This window comes from Garra rufa, chromosome 14 (assembly GCF_049309525.1).
Source record: "Garra rufa chromosome 14, GarRuf1.0, whole genome shotgun sequence".
NCBI classification, from domain to species: Eukaryota; Metazoa; Chordata; class Actinopteri; order Cypriniformes; family Cyprinidae; genus Garra; species Garra rufa.
Window position 1 is genome coordinate 3,425,725 of NC_133374.1, and position 13,677 is coordinate 3,439,401.

General features: G+C 40.0%; 1 protein-coding gene across 1 annotated transcript in view; it reads right to left on the reverse strand.

Moving 5' to 3' along the window:
- Positions 1–13,420, reverse strand: part of lsamp (limbic system associated membrane protein) — a 180,021-nt gene extending 166,601 nt beyond the window's left edge. Inside the window, exon 1 of the mRNA XM_073817540.1 lies at positions 13,245–13,420. Within this exon, the coding sequence (XP_073673641.1) occupies positions 13,245–13,308 (64 nt within the window). The 5' untranslated portion in view covers positions 13,309–13,420. The remainder of the gene's footprint in view (positions 1–13,244) is intronic.
- Positions 13,421–13,677: the final 257 nt, after the last annotated feature.

A 13,677-nucleotide genomic window follows, 5' to 3' on the forward strand; every position in this document is an offset into this window, starting at 1 on the left:
TATTAGAAATGTATAATCTGTTCTAATTTAATTCTTTAAATTAATGCTTTTTTTGTGTCAATGTTGCGCTGCACTGAAAGCATGCTGGCACAGGCAATTTTGCCGATTTAATTTAATTTCGCAAAATGTGAAATGCAAATCCTAGAGAGGTTTTTTTTTTTAGGTTTATTTATCAAAATGTTCTTTTATTATTTGTCTGATGTTCTGTATTTCGATCGCGGCTTTAGAATATTATGAGAAAACGTTTACAAATGTTTATCCACCACATTACCATTTTTATTTAAACCTAAATAAGTTCGTCTGTCAGTTGGCAGGCAGTTTTGGTCGCTTTATTCAAAAGTTGTTGCTGTGTGCAGAGTGTAAAATAAAATAAAAATAGTTTTACCCTCCTGCTGACTGTAGTGTCGTGCCCCTCCCAACCCATTCACACACACACATAGGCCTAGATGATTCGACTATCGGTCGACTATAGAAAGATTCGAAAATTCTGATTCGACTATGAAAAATCATAGTCGGGGACAGCCCTACTCATTACCAATCATTTACCTGACTGATGGACTGAGCTGCACAATTTCTATCATGGTTTATTTTCATTTATCTTATTTGTTTTCCTGATTCATATATGCACTTCTGCCATTTGGGCATGTACAATTCATTTTGATATACTGTAGTAAACATTACTATTTTCAATATCTAACAATGACAATTCATCGACAGATTGACCTTAAGAACTAATCTATAGCTCACAATTATGCTATGCTATTCGTGCTTTAACAGTAATAATTCAGGCAAATATCAGAGAGAGAGAGAGAGAGAGATAGAGAAGCATATACACAATATACACAAAAATGCTTAAATTGACAACTGATTTGCGCTGTGCTTGAGTAGTTTCCTTTTTTTTGGTCCTCATTTAAAATAATTAGAATTATCTGTTAATATTTTTTTAAATGTAGTAAATGACAGTAATCAATCATTTAGTCGAGGTCTGAAGTGAATGAGGCATAATTTCTGTATTAACTATTGCAGGTTTCAAATATAGTCAACTCAAATTTATTTGTATAGCACTTTTCACACAGCAGCTTTGCAGAAAATCATGATGTTAATCTTTTTGATATCTGTTTATGATTTAGCAGATTAGAGTGGTGTGATAAGAGTTTACACTTTGCAACAATATGCAGTATACTGTATAACCTTTCCTTCCTGGCCTAAATCTTTAACCCCTGATGTTTCCAGCCACACTGCAAAAAATGACTTTCTAGCTTAGATTTTTTGTTTTGTTTTCAGCCAAAATATCTAAAATTTCTTAAATCAAGAAGGATTTTCTAGATGAGTAAAAATGATTGTCTTGTTTTCAGAAAAAAAAGTCAAGCAAAGTAATCTGCCAATGGGGTAAGAAAAATAATCTTGTTTTCTGTTTGAAATAAGATTTTTTTTTACCCCATTGGCAGATTATATTGCTTGTTTCAAGCAAAAATGCACTTAATTTTGACTTTTTTTTTTTCTGAAAACAAGACAATCGTTTTTACTCATCTAGAAAATCCTTCTTGATTTAAGAATTTTTAGATATTTTGGCTGGAAACAAGACAAAAAAATCTTAGTTAGAAAAGCATTTTTTGCAGTGCATGTGTGTGATGAAGCTGCTCATCTCTGATTTGTCGTGAGTCTCTGATCTCCATGCTCCTCTGAGCTCCTCCGGTTCCTCTCTGAATGAGTTCCTGTGAGCTCAGACGGCACAATGACGCTGGATTCTCATGTCCACTGGAGTGGAGAGCAGCTAATGCATGACATGTTGCTTTAGAGAATTAGCATATAAATGAGCTCAGTGCTTATCAAGTCTATATATGAGCACAACTGCACTGAGAGTTGATCCTGTTCCTCTCCAGCATTATTACATCTGTGAGGAACGTCGCTCATCTCACACAAAACTTAGGTGCCATAGAATGCATTGAGAGAATATTTTAAATTGTTCTCTGATATCTACATAGAAGGTATATGGCATAGGAAAGGGCAAAAAAATCTCCAGAAATGGTTTTAGATGTTCATTTACAACCCTAGGATTTGCCCCTAGAATGAAATGCTCTGTTATTTGGAAGCTTCATGAATATTAATGAGCTCTGCTCTGATTGGCTGTTTCACAGAGCTGCTTGTCGCTATAGCTTGCACATGGATAAAAATATATATTTAATTAGGAGCTCTAGCCGCTTTTAATATGCGGTTTGTTGAATCTGCCGTTTTGAATCGCGGACATTTTAGTCGGATTACTGTGATCGCATGTGCTCTGTGTAAAGTTATAATGCAGAGGGAGTGCTTCTTACCACACAAGTTGAGCTGCTCGTCAGTGAAACTCGGGATCTGTAAATCATTGGCCATCATCAGGCAGTTATTTCTCCATCATTCACCATCATCAGCGCAGTCATCTCTCTGTTTATGTGGGAAGTGAAATCCTATGTATTGCAGTGTAACAGGCTAGCGCTAGCATTAAGCTAACCGTGTCCCTTCAGTGACTCGCCTTGTTTAACTGATGTGCTGACGTTACTGATGATGGGGCGATGCAAATGTTGGAGGCGTAACTATTAACGATCTTGGGAAAGTTTCGTAACAGTCGGTGTTATGTTGGAATTTACCTATTTTTCGGTGGTCTTTTGCAAATACTAGATTTATACAAGAAGGAGGAAACGATGGTTTTTGAGACTCATGGTATGACATGTCCATGTATTGAACTGTTATTATTTAACTATGCCAAGGTAAATTCACTTTTCCATTCTATGGCACCTTAAACATTTACTTTCGTAGCAGACACTTTCTTACCTAGAGCTCCTTAAGAGAGTCACCGGGGCAAGTAGCTGAGAATCCACATGCTCAGAAGGAGAACAAGACAACAACACAGCAATTCTACAACCAATAGATCAAATAAGCAACTGTAGATTTAAGAAATGCTCCTAGAAGAGTACACGTTAAGCCCAATAGGCAGCATTTGAAGTATTATATAATTACCATAAAAAATATTCTAACTCTAATTCCATCTTTTATTATGAACCCAGGCTCATTGAAAACATGTGCCTCTACATAAATTTCTGCAATAATTTTCCTAACCCATACTCGGAATTTGTGCTCTGCATGTAACCCATCCAAGTGGACACACACAGGTCCCTGCCGGACCTGAGACTCAAACCCGCAACCTTCAGGTTACAAGTCTGACTCTCTAACCATTAGGCCACGGCTGGCCCCAATCAAATTATTAATCAAAACTCTATGTGTAAATCAAACTTTGTGTTAAAAGGAATAATGCCTCTAGTGTTCATTTCAACTGGAAGCTGCAGTGATTCTTACATATACATATAGGGGTGTTTTTTCATGTTTGCAGAAATGTATATAGAGGCACGTATTTCCAATGAACCTATGTTGTTTATTATATTATTATTGGTGGAGTTTTACCAGACAGGTTTGCAGTTGTACAAGCTGTGGTCTAATTCTCAAACTCTAATGTACTGTACATAAGTGTTTCATAGGCTGTCCATCCATTTAACAGGAACTGATGTCCATATTCATTGGCAAAAAGCCTCCAGTCTCTAATCAGAGTTTTTCTGGATCTAACCATCATCTGCTCATCTATTATTATCAGCACATTTTATGTCTCATTCTAACAGTATAATCTTATCTATAGCAGATTTCAATCCATGAATAAGTACAATTTATACTAATTTTCTGCATTTAATGTCGATTTGAGCTCTGATCACAGATGGTGTGCGAGACATACACAATATATGCTGAACTCCAGATGAAGCTCTTCTGACAGTTATTTTTTCTCATCTCTGCTCTCGTTCTCACAGCTCTGACTGAGGAACAACACAAACTCCTTTCCCACTGGTCATGATGTTTATCAAATCCACTTGGTCAGAGTTTTAGAACCACTGAATGTAGAGGTATATTTAAAATATGAATTACATTGCATTCAGAATCACTCTTGTATACATCTATGTTGTTTTATAAATAAGAACAATTCTGCATCCTCATACTGAGTGGGCTACACACTTATTACAATCTCTCCAGTCCAAATTAAATCTTATTCAAAGCCCACAGTCCTCCTGCTATGACCACACAAGTGTTTTGGTTTGCCGACGTGCTTCAGCAGCTCGACATCACATCAATTATTCACTAATGCTCACATCAGATCACGCAAATTAGATTTAAATTGGTACACAAACCCTGCCGAGACTCAGGCGAGTAGATGTGGAGGATGTGGTGTTAGCGCAGGATATATCAAGGTAGAAAAACACAAAACTCACCTGATTTATGTCAGCTGACGCAATATCACTTGCCATGAAAAATCGAAGGACTGGAGAAATGAACATTTGCATTCATTTGAACAGTTTTTAATCTTTCATAGCGTTACTGTTTTTGACCTTGGTGTTCATAAGAACTGACTTTCAAAAGCATAAAGACATTCATACTAATCTTAAACTTTTAAACAGTAATTATTAGTTTAAAAGTGTCATTCAACTTAAGGAGCTCTGGCAGTGTTCAGAAGAGAGCCTTACACACACACACACACACACACACACACACACACACACACACACACACACACACATGTTGGGTTTACATGTTTTATGGGGACATTCCATAGGCGTAATGGTTTTTATACTGTACAAAACGTATTTTCTATCGCCCTAACCCTACCCTACACCTAAACCTAGCCCTCACAGGAGATTGTGCATACTTTTACTTCCTCAGAAAAACTCATTGTGCATGATTTATAAGCCTGTTTCCTCATGGGGACCTGAGAAATGTCCCCACAAGGTCAAAATCTACTGGTATTCCTATCCTTGTGGGGACATTTGGTCCCCACAACGTGATGAATACTAGGTACACACACACACACACACACACACACACACACACACACACACACACACACACACACACACACACACACACACACACACACACTATAAGAATTTCATTTCGTACACATATTAAGATGTCTCATCTAAATCAACAATCAAAATCAGCCAAACAGCCCAGTCATAAATATTCATTCTGGAAGTTTCACTTCATGAATATTTACACCTCCTTTCCAGCAGTTTTGCCAAAGCCTTTTCTTTGCCAAAAGTGCTAATAAGTGAATCTATTTATTGATTTGTCTTCAGACTTTTAATTCTACATTGGCAAGTTCAGTGTCCTACATCCATATGAGAGTGACAGAGAAAGAGGACAGGCATTTTATTCTGGGCTTCTGTCTGTGGAGACCGAAAAACATGTACAGCACTGACATTACTGTGTGTCTCAGGAAAAATCACTGACACACAAACACACACACACACACACACACACACACACACACACACACACACACACACCCACACCCACACACACACACACACACACACACACACACACACACACACACACACACACACACACACCCACACCCACACACACACACACACACGTTGGGTTTACATGTTTTATGGGGACATTCCATAGGCGTAATGGTTTTCATACTGTACAAACCGTATTTTCTATGGCCCTACACCTACCCTACACCTAAACCTAGCCCTCACAGGAGATTGTGCACACTTTTACTTACTCAAAAAAACTCATTGGGCATGATTTATAAGCCTGTTTCCTCATGGGCAGTGGCGGACTGGCCGTCTGGACGTTCTGGAGAATACCAGAACGGCCGCTGCAGCAGGACGGCCGTCGTCTTCTGTGCAGCCGTCACAGTTTTTTTTCTTGCTTATAATTTACTGTTGTTCCATGTCAAGACCGATAGGTGGCAACAATGCGCCTACAAGCCCATAGATGCGCAAGCTCACTCGCCAATGCTTGTCACTCAACCGTTTACAAGTGAAGTGAAGATGGGAGAAAGAACATGGATACTGCAGGTGCTGGCAATACGCAAAAAAGGAAAGAAAAGGGTGGGGCTGAGAAGGTGAGGGGGAAAAAATACACGATATAAACATGCCACAGCGTTAACATGAAGGCAGAAGAAATATTTAATAAGTAATTAAACCGTTTTTGTGCACACTGCAAAAACTCCATCTAATCAAGTCAAAAAATCTTGTTTCCAGCTAAAAAGTATTTTTAACCTTGTTACTTATATACTAAGCAAGAGTAGAAGGTGTTAGATTATTAATCTTATATTGAGTATATATGCCTTATTTTTTAGAATTCTTACCAAGTGTGATTTGTTTCATTGGCAGATTATTTCACTTAATTTAAGAAGTTTTCGACTAAAATCAAGTATTTTAAGGGTTAGGTTAGTCGAAAGCTTCTTAAATTAAGTGAAATAATCTGCCAATGTAATAAGACAAATCGCACTTGCTAAGAACTCTCAAAATAAGACAAATATACTCACAATAAGATTAATAATATAACATCTTCTGCTCTTGCTTAGTATATAAGTTTCAAAACAAGATCAGAAATACTTTTTAGCTGGAAACAAGATTTTTTGACTTGGTTAGATGAACAGTTTTTTTTTTACGCGCACTCACACGCACACTCACACTCACTCACTCACTCACTCACTCACTCACTCACTCACTCACTCACTCACTCACTCACTCACTCACTCACTCACTCACTCACTCACATGTTGGTTAGTGAGAGCATCTCATAGACTTCTATTGTTTTGTTTTTTTTATCAGATCAATGTTATCTTCTAAAGCCTAACCCTAAACATTACCATCACAGAAACATGTGCAGAACACTAGACTGAATTAGAAACATGATTTGACTCATTTATAAAACTTTAACTACTGAGGTCTGGCTCACAATTTCATGTTCAATAGGTTTTACTAACCCTAACCCTATCGTGAGGACATTTTGGACCTCCCCACACACACCTCAGACATACAAATATATAACTGGGCTGTTGAAAGCATTAAGATTTTCATACATTCATTCTGAAAGCTGCTTAGATAAGAATCGATGAACTCAATGTGTTCTCCACACCGCACACTTGAATGAACACAAATCAGTTTGTTTGAATGATTCATTTCCATAAGCTGCTTCTAAAAGCTGATTGACAGATTCATTTGAGTCAGTCAACAGTGTTTCCAGGAGAACACTGCTGGAACAACTGAAGTTCACAGTCAGCAGCGATCAAAATCTCACGCTTACATGTGATGGTCTCGCAGAATATTCATGCTCAGGTGTGAAGACCATCTGGAAACTCAACCATATGGATCTCTCCTGTCACAGCAGATGGACCCTTAGCATCCAACATAGCTGATCTCTCGTCAGTGACACATTCGGTCTGAACGGCTCAGCTGTCTGCGCTCAGCATCTGAATCACTGTCAGACCGACAGACAGACCGGTGTGTTCATGTCACCTCAATAACAGCGCATGTCGCTCAGGTGACGTTTACAGCTCAATTGTTCAGAGATCACCGCACCACCCGAACAGCTCTATTGAGATGGGAATGCTAACGGACAGACATCTCCTGGTATTACAGACATCCTTCACGATTACACGATTACACAAAAAAAGTGAACTTACCTGATAGCATTATTTTAGCTTTTATAATAGTGTTTCATGAATCTGATATTGTTGACAGCTCTATTTCACAATATAAGGCATGTTTCACAACAATTATACTACAAAATTGTTCTTACTGTTTTTTGTTTTTAATCTTTGTTATTAAAAATAGGACAAATACAATTTAAGGAAGATACAAATGAAAAAAACGCGCTTTTCAGGTACAGTAAGTAAGAGATAATACAGAAATTAAATAATCACATGTAGAAATAAAACACTGCAGTCTTCATTGTATGAATATATCTATCTCTATATCTGTGACATAGCTGTAGCTCTAATCTGATCAGGCGACTTAATGCTACTTCCAATCGAAATAACGAAAAGCAGCAGAGTCACACTTTCTTAAAAGAACTGTTTAAACAGCTGACGCCTGACTTTCATATATTTTCAGACCTTCAGCTAAATACCCCTGATATAAAAGAAATAATTTACAGTAATGCATTTAGTTTGTTTTTCAAGACTTGCGACGTAGGTGTGAAGACCACATCATTTGACCCCCCAAACGTCTGCATTTACATTGGGATAACCTGGAGAGCCCCTCTCTCCCTCACTGCTGTGTATTTGAACAGGTTGCCATGACAACTGCGTCCGCCGCCCTCGGCCCGCTCTTCCTCTGACGCTGTGTGATATCTGAATGTCAGGAGCTTTCTGTTCATTACAGCCAAACACACGGCGACCTTCACGTCTGTGCCGAGACCCGCTGCTGTCCTGGCCCAGCGACCCCCTGAGATGGCCTTAACAAGACAGAGGTGGAAGGTTTAGGTAAGTTCCTGCTCAAGTTAGACTAACCTACAGAGTGCCTTGCCCAGCTGAAATCATTCATGGACACGCTCATAGACGAGTCACAACATCTGCTCCAAAGTCATCTGAATGCTATACTTTAGTATCCTGTTAACAATATCTACAAATATAATTATTAAAATGACGTGGGGGTGCACATTACAGAGGATCTCACCTGGACCACCAACGTCACATCACTCAACAAGACGGGCCAACAGTGCCTCTACTTTCAAGTCTCCCTCCACCCATCCTCACCACTTTCTACAGGGGCATCATTGAGAGTGTGCTGACCAGCTGCATCACTGTCTGGTACGGGAACTGCAGTGCTGCTGACCGCAAGACCCTACAACAGACAGTGAACACTGACGCAAAGATCACCGGTGCTGCTCTCCCCTCCATCCTGGACATTTTCCCATTTGTGCAATGTGCCAGCATCGTGAAGGACCCCATCCATCCCTGCCACAATCTCTTCCAGCTCCTGCCATCAGGTAGAAGGTACCGGAGTATCAAAGCTCACTCTGTCAGATTGCTCAACACCTTAAGAGCCCTTAACTCCAATCTCTCTGTCCCGCTCTGAAACCATGAACACCTCAGCCTCCTCCCCCCAACTCATTAAAACTGTTGGCAATTTAGTGCAATTGTGAGTCTGCTACACACAGGTAAGTGGGCTAACCACCTGTAGTAACACACTCTTTCCTCTATATGTACACTGGTCACTTTCTATAAACACTAACTGCCACAAAGACTCAGTAGGATTATATGCATTTACTTGTGCACTGCACTACAAATAATTTTGCACTATGGGCTGCTTCCTCCAAAGTCTCTCTTCTGCACAACTTAATGTACAGTATTAATTGAATTTTTTGTACAGTCTCAGTTTGTGTATGTATAGTGGGGACAGCCATGGCCTAATGGTTAGAGAGTCGGACTTGTAACCCAAAGCCTGCAGGTTCGAGTCTCAGGTCTGGCAGGGATTGTAGGTGGGGGGAGTGAATAACCAGCACCTTCTCCACCCTCAATACCACGACTGAGGTGAGTCCCTTGAGCAAGGCACTGATCCCCCAACTGCTCCCCGGGCGCCGCTGCCCACTGCTCCGGGTGTGTGTTCACGATGTGTGTGTGTGTGTGTGTGTGTGTGTTCACTACTGTGTGTGTGCACTTGGATGGGTTAAATGCAGAGCACAAATTCCTAGTATGGGTCACCATACTTGGCTTCATGTCACCTCCTTTCCTTTCCTATAGTCAACTATTTATAGTATATGTACAGTATAGTCAGATGGTTAACTGTTGTATAGGTCTATAATTGTTTTTCTTACACTTGTATTGTTGTATGTTTATACTTGTTTAACTAGTATGTAGCACCGTGGTCTTGCGAGACACGACATTTCGTTCCACTATATGTCCACACATGTAGCAGAATGACAATAAAGCTGGACTTGACTTGATTTATTGGTGTTAACTGATGAATACATGAGCATCATCAGTGAGAGGATATTCACCTCACCTGACACTGCTGTCTACGCTGCTGTGTGACTGTTTCTCTTGCTAAGAGAGATGTGCCACTACATCTTGAAGTTGTTCTTTCTAGACAGAAACCACTGTTTTTCATCAAACTTTTGTTCAAATGTAAAAACGGCACAATCTTGACATGTCTGCTGATATTGTAATGGTGCTTATTAGAATCTTTATTATTAGGGAAGTGCAACTCAAATGCTATGTTCACTACATGGACGTTCACTTCCATGACAGGAAACAGCTAAATAAAGTTTATAATCAGAAGCTTAAGAATTATACACATAAGAGATGTACTGTACAGAATGAGGAATTTAAAAAAAAAAAAATTTTGAAAATGAAAAAATTAGGGAATCAGCAGGAAAGGGCAGGGCCGCATCTCATTCAGAGTTTAAAATTGAGCTACCATTTATTCTAATCAATTTTGTGTTAAAAAAGATCAAGTGATCTCTCCTTCCGGCAACTAACAAAATCTATTTAATCTTCGATCTAACCTCATTCATCTTTTTTAATTAGAGAGCTGATAAATGTGCCTGTCGACACATAATATGTGAGGTGTGCATCACCAGGACCATCCATAGGACAGTGCAGCCGATGCGTCGCACCAGACCCACGCCAATGTCGATTGAGCCCCCAGGGATCCTCGCACCAGGCCCCGGCTCTATACTACAGACAAACGTACATTATGCAGACTGCATGTAATAATGCTAACCTAAAAATTCATAAATGCCAGTCTGTAACACAACAGCATTAATCCAGACACCGAGCAGGAAGTCATGACTACATGTCAATCATCTGCAAATCATCACAACCACGTCAATTGATTGTGCCTTTCCTGACAGAAATCAGTGCAAGCTTTTAGAAATGAAGCGACACGTAACAGCACACGATCACAGTGTCTGCTTTGTTTGACCACCTCCTGATTCAACAAAGACAGAAAATGAACATATTATATATCTGAAGAAAACTGACACTAGGGCAGCACAATTCATCAGAAAAATAAACACGATAAACCTAATCAGAAAATTAGAACACAGAATGCTATTTAGAAGAAGAGCACTACTGCATGAGAGGGTTCGGCTACTGCCTAGTTTTCTAGTTTCTTCAGTTTGTCAGAATTATTTAAAAGAACGAAGAAAAAACAACAACCACACTCCATCAGCCCAAAAATCAGCTCAATATGTTTGAGTTTTACCCTACTGCTTCATTTCTTATTCTCAAATAAACTCAATAGACGCATACAGTTCAGTGTTGACATTAGCAGTGAATACTAGTAAAACAGTAGCATTCCTGGGGATTGACCACAACATCGCTTCCGACTGTTTATAACTAACGATCATGGTTTGAGTGTGCTTTCCAACCTCTGTGGTTGCTGAAGCACCTTCACAGGAGCTGTGCAGATAGTCAATAAACGGACAGCCAAATGGAATCAGTCGCTCCCAGAGCAGAATTCATTTCCTTCCCTGTTCTCTTCAGCACCCATCAAAAGCAAACGGTGCCTGACCAGAATGGATAATGACTACAGCTCTAAAGCTCTAAACAGCATGCAAATGGAGTCACAGGACCAAATAAATCCGTGAGCGAATGTTTGCGTAAATATTGTAAATGATTTGCCCTGATTTTTTTTTTTACAAAACAATGGTCAAAATGGTGAATCGTGGGGATTAGTAATTTGCTGTCATATCACCATGACAGTTTTAAACCTTTTTTCATTTTCTTTGGTGAAAGATTGGCAATGATGTAATAATGTACTGTTGAATACTGAATGAGAAGAATCAGCCAGAATGTGGTTTTGATGAGCACATGTTTCACATGGTGTCCTTTCATCTACAGACCCAGTGGGCAGCAAATAACTAAAGGGAACTACTACTTCAAGTACATTTCAACACCCGGTACAATTATTACAACACATTAGTGTCTCTTTTTAAACAACCTGAGTGACACAGAATTAACAAACAGGTATGGAACATGTGTATGATTTTCTACAGCGTATCACAATGAGATCACATACCTACATTAGGGGGAAACATATTCTTACAAGTAACTCATTAGTCCTGCTAACTCATGAACGTGTTTACTTTCCTGTGGCTGCTAAAGGATGACCTGCAAGAATGTAGGCTCATGTCCTGCAGAAGCCTATGTGTAAATGAGTGAATTATATCTGAAGAAGCCCCATATTGACCTGGTCCAACAGAGACCCCTATTGGCAGCTCATCCTGCGCACACAGACAGAGACAGACAAAGCTTGGTTTAATTTGTTCCCACATCACTACAGTCACCTCATGAATTGAGAAGCATACTAGACGATCACTTCAGTTACATCGACATGCGGTCCTATGGCTAACCGGAAGAACAGGACCAGACGCAGAAGCCGAATGTGAAAATTGTGACATGCAGCATTTCACACATTTATGCGAATGTCATACAACACCATCCTAGTGATCACTTCAGAAACATTGTTAGGTTTAACTGCTTCTACCACTCGTGTTCATGTCTGTAACGGTAACTTCACGGAGGAAAAAAATTATCGTAATGGCATTGTAAAGCCTTGCTGTGATTTAAATGAGAGATAATTGAGTGTCTGTGGGTTCCAGAGTTACTGTGCATCCTAATGAGCGCCCTCTTTATCCTGAGAGCAAATCAATAGCACTAATGGACATAAGCAGCCTCATCAATAACATTAGAAAGAAAAAAAGTTATTGCTCTGGCACCACAATACACATAAGCAGCAACTACACTTTCTTTTCTCTTTTTATTTTAAATAATGCGATATTATAAGAGGTGCTGGACAAGGTCCATCTGTGAGTTCTAGGGCCTCTTGTGTGCAGACACCATCTCAACATCATTCCACCAGCTGAGCCAATGAAAGCTGCTCCAACGATATAATGAAAGAAGGACCTGTTTGAAAGCTGTTTCGTGTACTGGAGGTTCAAAGGTCCTGCAAGGACACATGCAGGTGTAGTTCTGCATCAGTCTATGAAGCGCGTCCCTCACTGGCCCTCCGACAACAATCACGTGAAAATCCAGTTCGCTCATCATCTCGACACTAGATGTGCTGTTTCTGATCGTGCCGCTACATTCAGAACAATGTGGGTTCGTATCTATCCACAAAATAATCCGCTAATTCATGTCTGAATCACACTCACTGAACAAACTCCAGCACGGCGGGCAATCCGGAGACAGAAGAAAGTACAAAGAGCCCGAATAAACTAAGACGCGTTCGGGAACATGTGATATTAACAACATGCTATCAGTATTCAGTAATCGACAACGATCTGTCCTGAAGCATCACAGCGACGCGGACTGAAGTTATCACTGGCACATCCTCTGTTTATACCACCATGAACACACGCCTCACGAGCGCCAGCAGAAATAAAAGATGATGACAAAAGCACATTAGATGTCTTACCTTCAAATCCGAAGAGTACGAAGAATCCCGGGATGAGGATCGAGTGTATCCAAAAGCAGCTCATTTCGTCTGGTTCCGATGTATACAGATCTGCCCCGTCCCCGTTTGTGTGTGTGTGTTTGTGTGTGTGTGTATGTGTGTGTTCTGCCTCGGTTCGGTTCGGTAATGACAGCAGCAGCTAGCGCTTGTGTTCGGATGCGGATGCTGCAGAGCTTCTCTGATGTTTCTCTGGTGCTTTGCTGCCATCTAACGAACACGCGAATGAAGCTCATTAATGATGAAAGACACGTACAGGTCTGTCTGTCCTCTTTCATTCTCACGAACACATCTCTCTCACGATCCACTGTTATATGCGACCCAATCTGTTAAAACACTGAAGGGAAACTGCATTCTTGAGGCCACATGAACATGGTGTATTTGTGAGGCTGCTTTC